Genomic DNA, 19,277 nt, shown 5'->3' on the forward strand with positions numbered 1-19,277 from the left:
ACTAGAAGTCAAGAGCGCTCAGAACTCAGAAAGAAGGATGTCAGAGAGAGAGAGAAAGCACCTGAAAATGAAGTTCATTACAGCATGGTTGGTAAATTACTCTGGAATGACCAGAATGGACTATGCTTTAACTTTCATTTCTCTATGGTAACCTAAGGACTTTTTATGCTGTGTTCCAGTTGACTAATAAACCATACCGTTTTTAAAATGCTGCTTGAGTGTCCCTGTAAATACCTGATGAGGTGCATTAATCCCCGAGGACCATACAAGTGTCTACCTAGAGCCTATTTCAGTTGGACTTGCTGAACAGAGCTCAGGGGGTGAAGCGGGAGTGCTGAAGCCACAGAGGTTCGATCTCAGCAGGTGGTGAGGCCATGTAGCCTACCCTGAAGGAAGAGTGAGACCACTTGGCAGTCTGGCACATGTCAGGGGTTCCTACAAGAAACTGTTCCAAGTTGGGGGCATAGCACCTATCCTGTGGATCCATAAGAGCATGTCAGTTAAAAAGACATTATTAGGAGAGGGAGCAGAAATCTTAAGGACTGATTACAGTTAGAGTGGCTCTCTGCTGCAATTTGTTTTTAGTACTTTTGTCTACCACTTGGATCTTTATTTTAATTTCATTTGCTTTCAGTCTGTATTAGCATAGGATTTTGACAACGCCAAAAAAGCAGACTGGCAGGCAGGCAAATTTCATCATAAATATTCAGTTCATTAAGATACCCAGTGCCATCTTCTTCCATCCTTGATGGAAGCTTGGCTAGCTGATACACAAGCCAAAGATCTCAGAAAACAACAAAAGTCCTGAGATGAATCCTTAGCATGTCTTACCTCACCCTTTCTTGTGAGTTCAAGACCTGTTTGGCTTTCAAGCTCCTCCCAACTTGTTCCTGCAAGCCCTTTTTGTCTGGCAATGCTTGCCTCCTGCACAGAACAGCAAGTCACTTTTAAGCAGAGTCTTGGTTTCTTTTTTCCCCCCATATGCTTTATTGGTACACTCCAACCCACTCTTGTCACATCTGGCCCACTGTATAGAAAACAATCATTCCAAGGTTGCAGAGACAGAAATAAAGGTGATGGCCTGAGACTGAAGTCTTGATGGCTTTTCAGTGTTAGTCCGTCAATAAGATATCAAGCACCTTCCTCTTCATGGCATCTCTGTGTAATGCAGTTCAACGCGCATGTCTTGTGCACGTTTGAACATGAGTTCATCACATAATACAAGATGGAGGTCATAATCTGATACCTATGTATTCCACGCTGACAGAGTGCCTTTCTCTCAGACTTTCAAATCTTTACAGAAAATATTCAATGTAACTGAGAAGAAAAATATGAGTGAAGTTAAGTGTGAGGAGCTCTTGAAAAATAAAATAGTAATTGCTTCTCACAGGAAACATGAATGCTTTAAACTGAAACAGAGAGAGAGGTGCAACCTTCGAGGAAATGACAGACAAACACAAAATATCACTAAGTTAAAGAAAAATATCCTCAAGAGTTGTATGGATGTGATTGACCTGTAAATGGATTTCCGGGCGGGAACTACAAGTGAACACCTTAACCAGGAAGTGACTCCTGGAAGGTCCCCGTTTTCTTTGCTGGAAGCAGGAAATGGGGGGATCAAAGGCTTTCAAGGTCATTTTCTTCTCTGGCCATTAGGAACAATATTGTCAAAGGCAGTTTGTTGGGGTTTTTGGAAGGATATCATGTATATAATATAAAGATGTGCCCAATAGTTCTTCCCCTCCACTTTGCTGGACAGAATAAACCATTTTTGAATATTACAAAAGGCAGCTGAAGCATTTAGGTGCAGGGAAGAGTACTTCTTTCCAAAAGTAAGACCAATTTGTTTTCCTCTTTCAACAAAGCAGAAAAATGTGCTGAATACAGCAACTATAAAGTCCACTGAACACCCAGACATATTAATTGTAGGTACTTTTCCAGTAGACTGGTAGTGTGAGATTGCTCGATTCATCACACATAGTGTCTTACACCCACAATGTTATTTGTGTGATTTTTATAGAATATAAGCCTTTGTATTTTCATAACAATATTTTTCTGCTTTATGTACTTTCACCATTTAAGGAATAATAAACATTTGAGACAGATTGACACTGGGTTGAAAATGTATATAATTTAAGCCCCATTCCCTTAATTCTGAATACATGCTGTCTCCAGACCACCCACTTTGTTTTGATTGGGCTGAGAAACATTGAGAGATCACAAAGCTCAAGAATGATAGAGGTTCATCCCTTGTGGCATCCAGTTCTATTTCATGGAAATAACAGGCTGATAAGACGTCTGAGCCAACAAGCAGTCGTACAATAATACCAGTCCGTAAACTGGTGGGTTGACAGGTTAACCAACTGGAGCAATCCAAAAAAGCCCAATGCTCAAATTCAATTATACTTATACTACATACTTATACCACTCAGAGAGGTGATTAATAAATACATGATGCAAAATGCTCAAAACAATACAACACACTAACAGACCTTTCCCGCCTTCTGCAGCTGGGAAATGAAAGGACACAGCTTTCCTTATTAGCTAGTCCTTTCCTGTCTACTAGGGAAAGACTCCCCACTAAAGCTTCCTTAACTCTGGATCTCTCTAGCCTACTGTCCCGTCTAGGAGGTAAGTTAGTCACTACAAGCCACATGGTTGCTCCTATCATGTGAACTGTGACTACCACTTCCTGTTTTAAAGGGCCCAATAGCCAACCCAGGTGCACTGGAATACACACCCCAAAGCCCAAGGCCTTGTTAGAGAGTTACGCTATGAAACGGATATTATGCAGAGAAATCCCATAAATGAACATGCATTTTTATCCAATATCCTGTCAAAATTGCAGGACACAAAATAATTACATATAGCAACTCAAGCAAATGGAGAGCAAAATGTATATTATGTATATACCGTGAGAAAGGAATGTGAACAAAGAAAGCAAGCCCTTTTTCAGTCTTTAACATTGTTCATTACTTGCCATATAAAGATTCAGAGGGATCCCTTGCTACCCTACTCAAAAGTATATAGATAGCATCAATGTATGTTGAAATAGAAGCTTTCGATGAAAAACTTCGGGGTTTAACAATGCATAAATATGTATTAAAAATAAAATAGTTAAATTTTTAAAAACACAATATATTAAATAAATATTTGTGGAAATTTAATATTTTTTGTTGTTTTTTATGTCTCTGACTTTATATTGTGGAAGTAGACATATTCTGAGACAGACAGTAGACTGCAGTATCACTTCTCTCCTTCTTCCCACACCGTTCCAGCCTCTCTCCTGTCAACACAAATATTCCAAAAGCACTCTTTCCCATACCTCTTATGTGTATCTCGTTTTCGAGGGATATCACACATTTTCATCCAAGTTATCTACATTGTGCACAAATTTTATATATTCCCCTCACTTTTAGTGGTGTAATGTATTTACCTCAAATGAAGTATCATGACATTGAGATATAGAAAGAGTTCTTTCGACTAAGGAAAGGAGCCCACAGGATTTTCACTTACTGAATGGGTAGTTTTTGTTTTCCTCATTTTGGATCTTTGTCACATACTGAGTCCCATTACTTGGGCTGCGGCAACTTGAGAGTCTGATTCTTCCGCACTCAAACGTCACCTGGAGACCAAAGATTCTCTCCAAAGGCTGAACTCAGATTCCACTGATCATTCCAGAGCCTGGTATATGCTACAAAATTACGTTGACATAAGTTACCTTGCAACATATCTACACCAAAATTTGCACGTCTACACCAAAATTTGTCTCTGGTTGACATAAATGTCTCCTTACAGCAATGCAGTAAAACCACCTCCCCAAATGGTGTGGAATCATTGCCAACCTATTGACGTCAACACCATGCCAGTGTAGATGCTGCTTGACCTATGTTGACCCTATTAGTCCTCCAGCACCTTTCCCACAATGCCCCACTCCCTGTGACAGTGACCTCTCTGGTCACAATTTTAAACTCCACTACTCAGGGGTCATGGAGACTGAAAGCCACCTTCCCTTTAAAACTAAGGATATAAATATTGTTTTAAAAGTTAACTATTTAAAGGATTAAAATTTGGCCAGCGGGGTGGGGCCAGGTCTGGGGTCTGGCCAGCATCCATCATGGCGTGGCCAGAGTGGTGTGGCCGGGGTACGGCCGGAACTGCACAGCCAGGGCAGGGCTGCACAGCCAGGGCTGGGGTGGACAGCGCCACATTGTGCAGCCAGGGGTTAATGGTTAATGTTGGTTAACATTTTACATCCCTTTTTAAAACTTCATAAGTAATTCTGAAAAGGCCTTTTCCTGATGGCCCACCTTGATGAGCACACGTAACAGCTATCCCTTGTTGAGTCCAACTGCCCAAAGGACCATACTAGCTCCATGCACTAGACAAACTCCTGCCTAGAGTAGACGGGAGTATTGGATCTCCTGGGCCTGTGGGGAGAAGAGGCTGTGCAAGCACAGCTACAGACCAGCCACCAAAAAGTGGACATTTATGAGCAGATTGCATGTGGAATACAGGCAAAGGGGTACAACAGAGAGCAGCAGCAACGCCACATGAAAGCAAAGGAACTGCGCCTGGCACACCACAAGGCCAGGAAGTGCGATAACCCATCTGTTGCTGAGCCGCAGACTTGACACTTTTATAATGAGCTGCATGCCATACTTGACAGAGACCCCATCATCATCTCACAGAACACCATGGATGCTTCAGAGGAACCTGAAACAAAGACCCCTACCATGAACAATGAAGAAGAGGAGGGAAAATTCAGCAGGGGGCCACGACCTAGGACCTGCTCGAGACTCAACCGCTGTTTAGCCAGTCTGCCAGCCAAGCATTGATGAGCCCAAAGAAGAGGGAAGAAACCTCTAGTAAATGTGTGCATGCATTTTTCCTTACGACTTCTAAATTTAAATATGGTGCCCAGCCCAACTCACAGTCACAGGTATCAACAAGTCACAGGTATCAACTTTTCACTGTTTTACTAGTACCATTCCCTCTTCTTGTATAACAAAGAAAGGCAGAGTTGGCATCTGCTTTTCATTCTCCTGTTGAGTTTGGCAAGGAGACGCCATGCAGTGCAGTTTATGTTCAAAGGGATGTCCCTTGTATCCTCCTGAGAGATCTCTATGAAACTTACATGGATGTACCCTAAAATCCTCTCCTGAAGGTTTCTAGGGATAGCTACCTTATTTCTTCCTCCTCGGTAGGCTACTTTCCCATGCCACTGTGATGACTTTTGGCTGGCACCATTACAGTGGAACAGGCTAGCGGCAGATGGGCCCAGACAGCTTTGGGATGTCAATAGCAGCTGTGCTCTTTGTGCCTTAGTTACCCTCAAGAGTGAGATATCACCTAAAACATCACCACCTATGGAAAATGGTGCCAATATTCAGTGCCACTGCCCTATACTCGTACCCATGGAATAGGGATCAAAATGTTATCGTTTCATGCAACTGAAATTCTTTCCCCACTGCTTCTTGCACTAGATGAGTCATACACAGTGTGGCTAGGGCTGGAGTGTAGTGCTGTGCACAGAAGCTCCACAGCAGAAATGTCAATAAGCATGTCTTATTATCAACCAGGGCACATTAAGGAAAACCACAACTTCACATACACTGACAGCGGCAGTTCTCACAGATATGTGTAGCCATGATGGAGTACATTTGTGTACTGAAATGGACAGAAATGTTTTCTGCCTTTCCAATTTCGAAGTCCCATTCTGTTAATTTTTCTTTTTTGCACATTGCATGGCAAAAGCGGTGCAGTAAAACAACTTTCTATTTGGGGGAAATGTAATTATCTTCATTAGTTCACAACACTTATTGCAGAATACACAGCAGTACTCGAAGCACATACTACTTGTAAATACACAGGAAGCACCATAAAACTCAGACCTTCAGGAAAATACCCACTCATATTTTTAAATGTACAGAAAGCACTACACTATTCCTAGCAGCACCCAAAGCTCCAGGCCCAGAGAACAGTCTAGCACAGAACACTACTGTGGCTGACCATTAAAGTCCTCTTTCAAAGGCTCCCTCAACTGCATAGCTCCATGTTAAGCTCTTGTAATGTCCCTTATGTCTGGCTGCTCAAAATTAGCCACTCCACCTCCGCCCACCACCCTGGCGACAGATTATTCCCCAAGCATCAAGCACCTTCCCTGACCAGCCCACATTGATATCAGTAAAGCATCCCCAATGATACACCAACGCTTGCATAACCATAGAAAAGTAGTCCTTTCTGTTGATACTCTATGGCTAGTGCCAAAACAGGGATGTGCGTGCCTTGCCCCAGGAACCCAGTGCTACAAATCCTTGCATGATGTACAGCGCCAAAGCAAGTGTTATGTGACCAGGACATGGTTGTCATGCTTAGTGACTGAAGCAGAAGTCATGCCCAATAGTCAAAACAGGAGTCAGACCAAGAGATCAGAAAAGAAACTGGTAGCCAGGAATCGGAGCCTAGTGTCAAAACCAGAGTCAGAGACCAGAGCCAGGGATCAGATCCAGAGTCAGAAGCCAGGAGTCGGAGCCCAGAATCTGAGTCAGAGGCCAGATGCTAGAGCCAATGGTCAGAGTCAGAGGCCAGGGATCTGAGCTGAGGGTCACAACCAGAACAAGGAAAGGCAGCGGCATGGCTGTGGCCAAGACAAGTGCGGGAAGACAAGTGGAACAAGGCAGAAAAAAGCAGGCACAGAAGCCATCACAGCTGCGGGCAAATGCTTTGAGCAGCCACCAAACTGTTGCTGCTGGCTTTAGGCCAATCATGCAGCCTCCTACAGGCCAGTTGCACACATTAGGTTACTTTGCTGCAGGCCCTGATTCCTAACAACAAGCAGCCACGCATGCACACAAATGAGCTACATACAAACTTCGGCAGCAGTACGTTGATACAACTTTCGTTGACCAAAGGTGGTAGTGAAGACATGCCCACCATAACTTCACTCATGGATCCTGCTAAGTCTTCCAGACTTGGTTAACTTCCCCTGCAACTCTTAAATCTCCTTGAACCAAACATATCTTGCCAGCTGCCTTCCTACCTCATTTATGTCTGCTACTCCTTGTCAGGTACCATGTCAACCACAAGAATACCTTGGTCTCCTCCACCTCCCTTTCTCCTCTGAGGTTTGTGGTTGTAGGGGACTGCAACTTTAATAAGTGCCCCTGGCAATTATCACCACTACATAGACACAAATGACTTAGATGGAGAAGGGAGTGCTGTTGAAGGTGCTGCCAGAAAATGAAGGATAAAGGATAGATTCCAAGACCAGAAGGAATCACTGTGATCATTTAGTCTGACCTCCTGTATAACACAGACCACAGAATTTCCCCAGCATAATTTGTAGAGCACATATTTTTTAAAACAACATCCAGTGTTGATTTAAAAACTGCCAGTATGTTTCAGCACATATATGCTTCCAGGCAATAAGTTGTTACATTGTTAATTTTTTTCAAAAGCCAACATTGTTCTGAACTTTTTAAACAGTCCTCAATTATAAAATGAAATTGTAGATTTGTTGCAGAATAAAAATACTGTTAATGGACTAAACAATATACCAAATCAAGGTGAAGCTGCTATGCAATGAAATCATGAAAATATGTACCATAATACATGCTGAACAATTCAATTGAAGAATCATTGCATTTCTTGCAATTGCAGTGTCCTGCTTTGTATAATGGTTTAAAATTAAATTAGTGACAACTCAAAATATTGCAGAAACTAGTCTGTTTGTTTTTTACATAATTCCACAGATCAGTAATTCAACTCTTTCAAGATGCTACTGCAAAGAATGTTTCCCAGGAAAATTACAGGTGTTTCACATCATGAGACACAACCAGAAATGAAGAAACCACAACAGGGTGCAGACCTGAATCATGTATCAACCTACATATTACTGTTTTCTTTTACATTACTGTAGTGATTAAAAGTACACTGACAGTTGAATACAAAAGTTGTCGTTTTCATAGATTAGCTAGCATCCCTCCAAAAAAGCATCTTGGTATAGTGTCCTCATAATAAGTGATTTCAGATGGTAACCAATGATCCAACGGTACTTTACAATTTAAGTGATGAAATAAAGTTCTCTCATAAAAAGACAGGGTAAGCAAACATGAGATGATCGCTCCTTAATTAAATATTTGCATAGTTTTGTATTCTTGCTTAATAAGAACATAAGTTGATTGCACCACAGGTTAATTGTTCTACAGATAGTGTTATAGTGTAATTTGATTATACTTTTAATATTTATTAGCAAGATTTTCATCATGCTTCTTCACAGTATGTGATAACATCCTCCTACAAGGTTTAACTATGCTAAAAGCATCCATGACATCAGTTGTTTTAAAAAAAATTTTTTTTTATAATGTTGACTCAGTTGAAGCCACTTATAGGAGAGGACTCAGAACACCCAAAATACTGCTGTGACATCTTCCACCTCCATATTCACCAGTTATATATGGTTATGATATATTTTATACAAAGTATACCTTGTGAGATATTGGAAAAGTCATCATCTGTTGAACATTACTGTTCTGTTTAAATGTATGTATAATCGCTGTATATGAAGTTATGAGATTTTAATATATGTTTGTTACTGAAACATGTTGAGAGTCTGGGAAAAGGCCACAGACCAGGTCCTTAAAAATAACAAAGGAACTGTAAACACAGGCCTTACATGTCAAGTCTCATGTATACAGAAAGTGCAAGCAAGAATTTGCCATTCATATGAAGGACTGAGTGCTGAGCACCTAGTCAGTGGGGGTTGCCTAACCTCATGACACAACAAGGATAATTCCAGCACCTGGAGGACAGTATAAAATAAGGGACAGTGACATCATCAGACCACCTCTCCTCCCCCTATACTGAAGGTAACATGATCATCTGAAAGATAGAAACAACACTGAACTGGGGGAGTGGTCCTAAGTGGAAAAAAACTTTCCCGTCAGCACAGACTGCTGTAGGCTTTTGGGTAAGAGAAACCTTATTGTTTTAGATTTGACTTAGCTTGGTAAAGTTTAGGAATTAGACAGTGATTCTTACCTTTTATTTCTTTTTGCAACCAATTCTGACCTTTTATGCTTATACCATTTATAATCATTTAAAATCTATCTTTCTTTCATTAATAAATGTATTTTGATGTTTTATGTAAACTTGTGCGGTTTTCACTGAAGGGCTTGGGGAATCTCTTCTCAGGTTAACAAAGGCTAGTGCATATTAATTTTCTTTGATAAAATGATGGACTTATGAGTTTGTATTGCTTAGCAAGAAACTGAACAGTACAAAACTTTACATTTCTGGGGTGCAAGGCTGAGACTAATGATATGCAGGTGTCACCCTATATGTAATTCAAGAGTGGCTGGGCATAGCACCCTGATAGTTGTCTGTGTGTGACCTGCATGCTAGAGGTTGGTGTGAGTGGACAGAGTGGCAGCGCACACAGCAAAGCAGGTCATAGTACAGACCAGACTGGAGAGTTAAGGGGGCACAACAGTCGAAACTGTACCCCGGGGCATGTCACAATTGCATTAACATAAACAACAGATGCACTTAAAGTTGCCATCATATCACATATTTACAATATGGCTAAACGTAAAGGTGTACATCTGGGAACAAGGAACGTAAGCCACACTTGCAGGATGGTGGACCCTATACTGAGAAGCAGTAACTCTAAAAACAATTTGGGGATCTTGGTGGATAATGAGCTGAACATGAGCTTCCAGTGTGACACTGAGGTCGAAAGAGCGAATGCAATCATGGGATGCATAAACAAGGAATCTTGAGTAGGTGTAGTTATTTTACCTCTGTTATCTGGTACTGGTACAACCACTGCTAGAATACTGTGTCCAGTTCTGGTGTCCAAAATTCAAGAAGGGTGTTGATAAATTGGAGAGGGTTCAGAGAAGAGCCACGAGAATGATTTAAAGAATTAGAAAACATGCCTTATTGTGATAGATTGAACTCCTCGAGTCTCTTTAGCTTAACAAACAGAAGTTAGGGATGATTTGATTAGTCTGTAAGTACCTACCTGGGGAACAAATATTTAATAATGGGCACTTCAATCTAACAGAGAAAGGTTTAACACAATCCCTTGGCTGGAAGCTGAATCTAGACAAATCCAGACTAGAAATAAAGCATACATTTTTAATGGTGACATTCATTAACCATTGGAATGATTTACCAGGGGTCATGGAGGATTTTCCATGACTGACAATTTCTAAGTCAAGATTGGACGTTTTTCTAGAAGATACTGATCTAGGCATTGTTCTAGAGTATTTCTATGGCCTGTGCTAGGACATCAGACTAGATTATCATAACGGTTCCTTCTGGCCTTAGAATCTGTGAGAGCAAACAAAACAGCAGAGGCTAAACTATCTTGCTTTTCAGAAAGACTTGACCAGACTACAATAGCAGAGCTCCAAAGAACCAGATAGAACTCTCCAACACGATACATTAAAAAAGCACGAAAGACCTCATGTAATACTGACCACACAGAGAAGGAAGGCAGAGAGAAAAACATGAAATAATGACATTTGTATTTAATTTCAAAATGTAAAAGGAACCATTACAAAATAAAAATTATTTTTAAGTGTGATTTGTATCTTTTATTGTTGGGAAAGGTTTGCATTTGACTCAGCCTAGGTAATGAAAGTATACTAATACGTTTCATGCTGTGGTTCTCACGTATTAGCACAATACATTTGTGTTTGGTTTTCCATTATAGGGGAATATTTTAATTATGTCTCAGGAAAATGTTAAAAAAGAAAAAAAAAGGAACAAAAAACACCCAAAACAAAACACACGATGGTCCCTTATTCAGCATTTTTAAAAAATCAGTAACGCAGCATTTAGTTCTGGCATGCAACAGCACAAGCCCAGCATGAGTGCAGGTAAGAATAAATACCAGTGCTAATCTTTTCACTGCTGCTGAACCATAAACATTTTTGAATGGACTTCTTGTGAAGGGGCACCACCTTACTCTGGTGGCAAGGGGACTAACAAACTCTTCTGGGCTCATCCAACACCAACCAGGCACACCTGTAAGGCCTGCTTTGCCTGAATGCAGGGATGGGAGCAGGGAGTTTAAAAAGGGAAAACCTGTCACAGGGAAAGGACTGCTAACCTCAGATGGAGATCAGCCAAGATGGAGACATTCTCTAGCTTTACTGCCCCTGGAGCTGCATGGACCAGTTGCAAAGAAGAATGTCCCAACAGTAGAGACTGGAGGTAGCCCTTAATTAAAGGCAACAGACCCACTGAAACACCTCCTGAAAGACTGGCTAAGAGACAGACCATCTTTGCCTATCTTTTCTGTCACTTGAATTACCCTCTCTCAGAAGAGAAAGAGAGAAGTGCCTTTCTTTTGTTTGTTTTGCTTAGAGAACCCCTCATATCCTACGAATTGAAGGAGGACATTATAAGAAACCTGAAGCAGGGTCTGGTGGGGATTTTGGGAGGATAGGGGCTACCCTCACTCCTGAATACAAGGACCTCACAGTGTGGACTGGAGGAAAGTTTTTATTAATATTACCTACTATATCCAACAACACTAAAAAGCTAGATGCCAAAAAAAAAAACAAACCCCACCACCACCCACCTGTATATTTCAATAAAAAATGAATGGGGCAAATATATGCACAGTGACTCTTTCAAAGTCATGATTCAAGGAAACTCTGTGATATGTTTTCTAAGTCTCTCTTTTTAAAAACTAAAAAAAAAAAATCTATGAATCCTGCAGTCTTTCACAAGAAGGCCATATGTACGCTATGGGGACAATAATGGCACTGATACCATGCCATAGCTCTGTTGGTATAACCCTGTAGTGTAGATATGACTTACAGTGACAGAAGGGGTTTTTCCATCATTGTAGGAACATCAACTCCCTAAGCAACAGAAGCTAGGTCAGTGGAAGCATTGTTCTGTTGACATAGCCACGTCTACACCAGGGGTTAGGTGAACACAGCTACAGTGCTCAGAAGTGTGGATTTTTCATACCCCTTAACGCTGTAGCCACACTGTCCTAGATTTTAATTATAGACCAGGCCTATGAATCAGACCAGGTCTAAGAATTAGCAAGTTAAAATGTTTTATAAGGATATTGATTTTCTTACTTTGAGGTACTTACCTTTATTCATCCTGCTGTGTTACAGCCAATAAAACATTCCATCCATGTCAATTCTTATTTGTGAAAAAGCATTCCAGCAATTACCTTTAGTAAAATATACCATATTGAAATATTCTGGTCTACTGTTTATTCACAAAGGCACAAAATAATTCCTGGACATTGTACAAAGGTACTGTGACATGGATTTTAGAAAGTACTAAATACTGCTAAAGTAGAATCCCATTCCAATTTGTTTTCCTGAATGGTACTAAGAGATATAATTAATTTTGCTAGAAGGCTTAAAGTACGTTACAAGTAGTTTTAGACTAGAAATCACAGTAATAAGTACTTTGAATTAATATTTCTAAAAAGTTAATAAAATCTAAAGCATCACAAACTTTATTACTCATTTTAAAATACATAATAATTTCTAACACTATAGCTTCAATGTTTCCAGCTAAAAACTTTTCAAATCAACATGGCATTCACGCAAGTTAGTCACACATACACATGATCTGACGTTGCACCCACCTGCCAGCGAACACCACACAAAACTAAGAGTTTTGACCTACATGTTTAAAACATTAAAATATTTCCATAAATGACACATTACCTCTTTAACAGCACATAAAAATCCGTGAAACAGCTCAGGTTGCATATAAAGAATGTTCAAGTTTAATGTAGCATAATCAGAATACCTGTATGTTAAAAAAAAAAAACACACATGTAACAGTCACATAACTGTATTTCTAAAACTCTACTTAAAAATAAAGTCAGAAGTATGCTGTATTTGCTTAAATTGGCCAGCATTAATGTTCTTAACAAAACTATAATAAATATAAAGGCTGCTCAAGACACCAACATTTTTCTTCATACAGGTTTGGAAAAAAATATTTTTACATATATCAAGTACCTCAAATTCCACTATTCTGACAAGCACTGAGAAGAGTTAACATCTGAATTGCAGCCATACAGCAATACCATTTTTTCCAACCTCATAAGTCATCCACACCCAAGAAAAGTCTTAATAATTAAATATAATGCTATGTAAAAATATTACAAATGCACATTTTAGTATATCAGCATACATATTATCTTGCAAACTTAATTATAACAGTTGTATAACGGTCATCATAACTTGTTTCCTCTCAGTCATAACTTTCAGAAAAATTCTTTCCTGGCCAAAAATGTCCATGTTTGATGTCAGCCAAAAGGCTTTTGGAGTTTTTTTAAGTCAGAAGAAAATAAGTTACCACAGTAGGAAAAAAATACATTTCTGCTTTGAGAAGAAATGTAAAATTTCATTCTGAATACAAATAAAGGGCTGAACTCTCAACTTCACACAGGACTAGCACTCAATGAGGTATAGCTGTCTTTGAGTTTGAAAAAGAAATACTGAGACAAGCTACTTTACCTACTGAATGGTCCAATTTAAAACCTATGATATTGCACACAATTACTGTATAACTCCATAGTGCCACATCTACGTCTATCTTTCAAATCCAATTTTTTTGTAAGAAAAATAAATACAAATTCCTGTTTTCATACCATATTGCAGCTACAAGTTTAAATAAAGCAATCAGAGAAAATTCAATATCAGCTTAAAGTTAGGTGACCAAAGTTACATAGTATTTAAAAGCTAGGTGGTTAATGTAAATCTTGATGTATTGTATGGAAAACATTCAGTTAACATTAACAATGAGAGCAAGATAGTCGTTGGCGGAAAAGCAAAATGACAATAAGGCATAAACGTCTTCCAAGAAAAGATTTTGTATAGAACTTTTCTTCAGGCCTGGTATTGGTGTAGTTTTTCCACCAAAGCAAAATATTAAGACAATAAAGCCAAACTGTTTGTTTTTCAAAAGTGTTTAATTCCAACTCCCCTCCCACTGAATACACTACTGCAATCACCCCAAAACTGCCTCTTCACCTCTCCCTTTTTATTCTTCCATTTTCATCTTCAGACCTTCCTCCATGGCAACTATTATACTTGGAATTCCCTCCCATTTATTTTTTAGTGAGGTAAAGACTATATACCCTCCTTTATGTGAATTCAAAAACTGGTGGGTCTCAAGCTTTGCAACATACATGAATGCTATGTCCCTTCTGATACCACGGCACCACTGAAAATCCTGATGCTTTAGAGCAGTGGTTCCTAAACTTTAACAGCCCGTGAACCCCTTTCACTAAACTGTGAACTCTCATGAACACCCTCCTAAAAATGAATATTTCCAGGGATTTAAGTTTAAATTTCCTCTGCACTCCATGGGGCTCCTGCTGCTGGACCCCACTGACCACCCCGGTCAACTGAGCTCAGGCTGCAGGTCCCGCTGACCGCCGGGGCTCGGGCTGCCAGCCCCAACTGCCCGACCCCGCTCTCCCTGGGGCTCTGGCTGCCAGACCCACGCAGAACACGGGTTCGGGCAGCCGGCTCCCCCGCTGACAGGGGCAGGGCTCGGGCTGCCAGCCCCAACTGCCCGGCCCCACTCTCCCTGGGGCTCGAGCTCTCTACCCTGCAACCAGGTCCCACCTGCTGCCTCCAATGCCTGGGTTCCTCTGGCCGCCATTAGTGAAATTTTGCTGGCGAACCCCCTGTAACGTTCTACAAACCCCCAGGGGTTTGCGAACCCCAGTTTGGGAACCACTGCTTTAGAGGAAACCTTATAAAGCTGTAAAAGCCTCACATCCATCTGGTGGCTTACAAATAATATTTATACTTTATGGGAGAACTGTCAGTATCTAGTAAAGTGGTCCCTAAACTTTTCACGTTGGCATGCCCCCCCCGGGAACCAGGGCCACGGCTGGAGGGGGGAGGCATGCGGACAGGAGTAAGGGGGCTGAGGCTGGGGCCACGGCCACAGTTGGGGGTGGGAACATGGCCACAGTAGATCTGAGGCGGAGCACAGCCAGGTGGAACACCCTTCCCATCCCCAGGCCCTGCCAAACACCCCCTAATGTTTCTTTGCACCTACCTGGGGCATGTACCCCAGACTAGTGCACTGGTCTAGTAGATAATCCACAGATCTGGGTCTTGCCACAGACTAGCTTTGAAACCTCATACAGGGCACATTCCCTCTCTGTGCCTGAGATTCACCAAATATAATGCTTCCTTGCTTCTTATAGGAGACTTAATTCCATACCATTTGTAAAGCACTTTAAGATCCATGAATGAAAGCCACTGTACAAATCCCAATTACTATAACTTTTAAATACTGAATGCTAATAGTGCACCCTTTTTTGCATGTCTTGAGTATAAACTTATATCTGATGGCACTATAAGTATATTGGGGCACAGCCTGTTCCTTTTACATTTGCACATTATACACAACTCAAAATCTGACTTATACCAAGGTTTTTGTATAGCTGTATTACGAGTCTGGCATCAGCACTTTGATGTGCATAGCAAGAATTCAGCAACTCTTAGCATTAGAAACTCAAATCTATGAAGGCCTATTCTACACCTAAAAGTTCAGCAGAGCGAGCTATATCATTCAGGACATGAAAAAGTCACGTCCCCAGGGAGACATGTTAAGCAGACGGAAGCCCCAGTGCAGACTGCACTGTTGACAAATTGCTCTGCAGACCTATCACCTCTTGGAGAGATGGATTTACTACAGTGATCAGAAAAACCCCTTCTGTCACACCAGTATCTCCACTACAGCTCTGCTGCAGCTGTAGCGTTACAAGTGTAGACGTACCCAAACTCAAGCACGTTGTAGATGTGATGCATTTCAGTGTTATTGCGAGGCAGTGTCACCATGAACATAGGCAACACATGCATCGCCTGGAACCACTTCTAAAGTCATGCTGCTGTCTCCATGGGAGAACCCTGTTTACCCACCCAGCGCGCAACCACCCCACCAATTAGAGGAGAACATTTTGAGAAGTGGAGTACTAGTGGCACTTTAGAGACTAACCAATTTATTTGAGCATAAGCTTTTGTGAGCTACAGCTCACTTCATCGGATGCACACTGTGGAAAATACAGCGATGGCATATATCACATTGGTAGATGTGCAGTTGGCAACTGTGTCCATATATCTATTCAGGGGACTCCATCATAGGACCTAATCACATCAGCCACAGTATCAGAGGCTCGTTCACCTGCACATCCACCAATGTGATATATGCCATCATGTGCCAGCAATGCCCCTCTGCCATGTACATTGGTCAAACTAGACAGTCTCTACGTAAAAGAATAAATGGATGCAAATCAGATGTCAAGAATTATAACATTCATAAACCAGTTGGAGAACACTTCAATCTCTCTGGTCACTCGATTTCAGACCTAAAGGTCGCCATATTACAACAAAAAAACTTCAAAAACAGACTCCAACGAGAGACTGCTGAATTGGAATTAATTTGCAAACTGGATACAATTAACTTAGGCTTGAATAGAGACTGGGAGTGGATGTGTCATTACACAAAGTAAAACTATTTCCCCATGTTTATTCCCCCCCCCCCCCCCCCCACTGCTCCTCAGACGTTTCCTGGTGGAAATGGCCCACCTTGATTATCACTACAAAAGGTCTCCCCCCCCCCCCGCTCTCCTGCTGGTTATAGCTCAGCTTAAGGGATCACTCTCCTTACAGTGTGTATAACAACACCCATTTTTTCATGTTCTGTGTGTACAGAAATCTCCTCGCTGTATTTTCCACTGCATGCATCCATGAAGTGAGCTGTAGCTCACAAAAGCTTATGCTCAAATAAATTGGTTAGCCTCTAAGGTGCCACAAGTCCTCCTTTTCTTTTTGTGAATGCAGACTAACACAGCTGCGCCCCTGAAACCTGAAGTTTTGAGACCTGCTTTCTCAGACTTAGAAGTCCGATGCCTTGGCACCGCCACCCCGGCCGAAGCTAGGCCTCAGGCGGCACCCAACCCGCAGTGGGGAATCCGGAAAGTACCGCCACGACCACCACGTGACTCAGGCAGGCCCCTCTGCCGTCCCGCCGCGGCACTGAGAGCGGCCGGAGACCGCTCAGCCCTGGCCCCGGCCGCGCGGACTCCCTCTCCGCAAGTTACAGCCACGCTTCAGAATTAAATAACCGGGCCACCCAGTGAGACGGCTGGCCCCGGGGCGAGGCGGGGCCGGGCCCTGCTCGGCCCGGGGTGTGCGTGCGGAGGGGCTGCTGCTGCTCAGTGACGGGTCGCGCCAGGGCGCCCTCCCCACCTCCGCTTCCCCCGGCACCTCCGAGCTCAGGACCGGCGGGGCGGTGTCCGAGCGCGCACGGCCCGGAGCTGCCCCGCCAACCCATGTGGGGGAGGAAGGCGGGAAGCGCGAGGCCTGCGGCGAGAGACTGCCCGGACCAGGGAGAAGCCGCCACGTCCCACCCCCCAAGGCAGGGCCCGTAACGTCGGGGGGAAGGGAACTTACAGCTCGCCCTCTGCGTGCCTGCGTCACGCCGCCAGAGCTACGGTGCGCCGTGACGTCACCCCGCCCCGCGGCGGCCGCCTCAAGTCTTTCCCCCTCCTCCAGCGGCCACCCGCTCCTCCGGCACCTTTGTGCGCAGGCGCGGCCTATCCTGTCTCGCCCGTCCCGGAGTCGCGGGAAGGCGGGGCGGGTGTCGCGGTGCTCTCGCTGAGGGAGGAGCGGCGGGAAAAGGGCTACTGGGAATGGGGCAACTACGCTCCCTTACCCCTGGACAAGCAGCCTGCTGCCACAGGGAGCCGATCCCATTACATCCCCGTATCCGGGGCAGCCCCTGAGTCCTAGCTGTACCCGCTGCCTGCCGCTCCCCCGCCCCAGTCACTGGGTTAAAATCCAGGGTGTGTCACTCGCCTGCCCTGTGTTGCCGCCCTGCGCGCCCATGCTGGCCTGTGCCTGGCCTGATGCTGCACAGCCCCAATGGTCTGGGGCTGCATCAGCGGGGCTGCGCTGTGTGGTGTCACCAGCCCACGGCTTTGTCTTTGGGGCTGGGCAGGGCTGGGTGGTGGTACCAGTCCAGGGCTTTGTTGCTGGCCTGGGGCAGCAGGGTGTTACAGGTAACAAAAAGCAAGGGCACTGGTGCCAAACATGTAACCGAGAGCTTACTGCGAGCGCTGCTCCTGGTGGGTTTCTTTAGGGTTCCTTTGAACTCATTATTGCTGTCGTTACATTTACAAAATTTGCCATCATCATTTCCTAAGGAGACTGAAGCAAACCTTCCTGCAAGCTAGATTGCGGTCATGGCTCTGGTCTTTGTGTGAGGACCTCCGACCATGCCCCACAAGCGAAGGTAGCCACCAGCTCCCCTTGTTTTTAGTGAGCTTGAAGACAAGCTGCACTCAGCAAAGGTGGCTACTGGTCTGTTATGGTGGATGGGAGAAGGGAAGGTGAACAGCAGAAGAGAGGTCATAAGGGTGCAAGGGATAGGGAGGGACAAGAGCTAGTGGAGGTGAAGGCAAGGAACAGAAAGGAGAATGAGGGAAGTGTAAGAAGGAGATAAATTGGAGTTTACACAGGAGGACCTAGGGAATGTGAGATTTAGGAGGAGGCTGAAGAGAGGAATATAAGAAGCTGGGGAAAAACTGAGGAAGTGCTGGGAAATGTAAGAGAGAGACAAGCAGAAGAACACAGAGTGCCCTGAGGGAGTCAGGGAAAGGGGAGAGTAAGAAGGAGATGGAAAAAGGGTAGGGGGGAGGGGAAAGGGGTAGGACAGTAAAGGGAAAGAAAAATGTGAGGATAGATAACTGGAAGCATGTGCATAAGACAAAGGCAGAACGAGAGCGAGGACAGGTAGAGCCCCTTCTGTACAACCAGTAGAGAGGTGCATAATTTTTCATTAAGGCTGAATTTTTGCAAGTTCCCCTACAAGCTCAATAACTAGAAGGCAAATACATTTTTATTTATTTTGTACCTTTCCCAGACCTAAAGAAGAGTTACATATAACCTGAAAGCTTATCTCTCTCACCTACAGAAGTTGGTCCCATTAAAGATACTACCTTGCCTCTCTATTTTAATCTCAGAATTTTTAAACCAGTCTTATGATTTTTTGTGTCTGACTCATGCTTTTTGAAGGCTTGGGAGCTTGGCAGTATTGAGAAATACACTTATTTCCAACCATCAAAAGAAAGAGAAGGGTGGTATATTAGAATGTTCTCTACTGGAAAAATATAAAATTGCGTGTTCAGCTTTCCACTGGCAGTGATGTGAACCAGAATTCATTATTTTGAGTGCTGATAAACAGGTACCTCT

General features: G+C 43.0%; 1 protein-coding gene across 6 annotated transcripts in view; it reads right to left on the reverse strand.

Annotated features, from left to right (window-relative positions):
• Positions 1-17,516, reverse strand: part of ZNF438 (zinc finger protein 438) — a 100,114-nt gene extending 82,598 nt beyond the window's left edge. The window contains exons 1-4 of one of the 6 annotated variants that reach the window (XR_012638325.1): positions 15,802-15,965; positions 12,717-12,801; positions 12,125-12,208; positions 3,517-3,694 (exon numbers count right to left, since the gene is read on the reverse strand). Coding sequence is in view for 1 of the 6 variants with exons in the window: in XM_074946173.1 (XP_074802274.1) it covers positions 12,125-12,134 (10 nt within the window). In the remaining 5 variants the exon portion in view is untranslated. Of the gene's footprint in view, positions 1-3,516; positions 3,695-12,124; positions 12,209-12,716; positions 12,802-15,801; positions 15,966-17,273; positions 17,456-17,477 lie in introns of those variants that run through there. The other 5 variants (XM_074946172.1, XM_074946173.1, XM_074946176.1 and 2 more) reach the window with 5 other exon arrangements.
• Positions 17,517-19,277: the final 1,761 nt, after the last annotated feature.

The sequence above is a fragment of the Natator depressus genome, chromosome 2 (assembly GCF_965152275.1).
Source record: "Natator depressus isolate rNatDep1 chromosome 2, rNatDep2.hap1, whole genome shotgun sequence".
Taxonomy (NCBI): Eukaryota; Metazoa; Chordata; order Testudines; family Cheloniidae; genus Natator; species Natator depressus.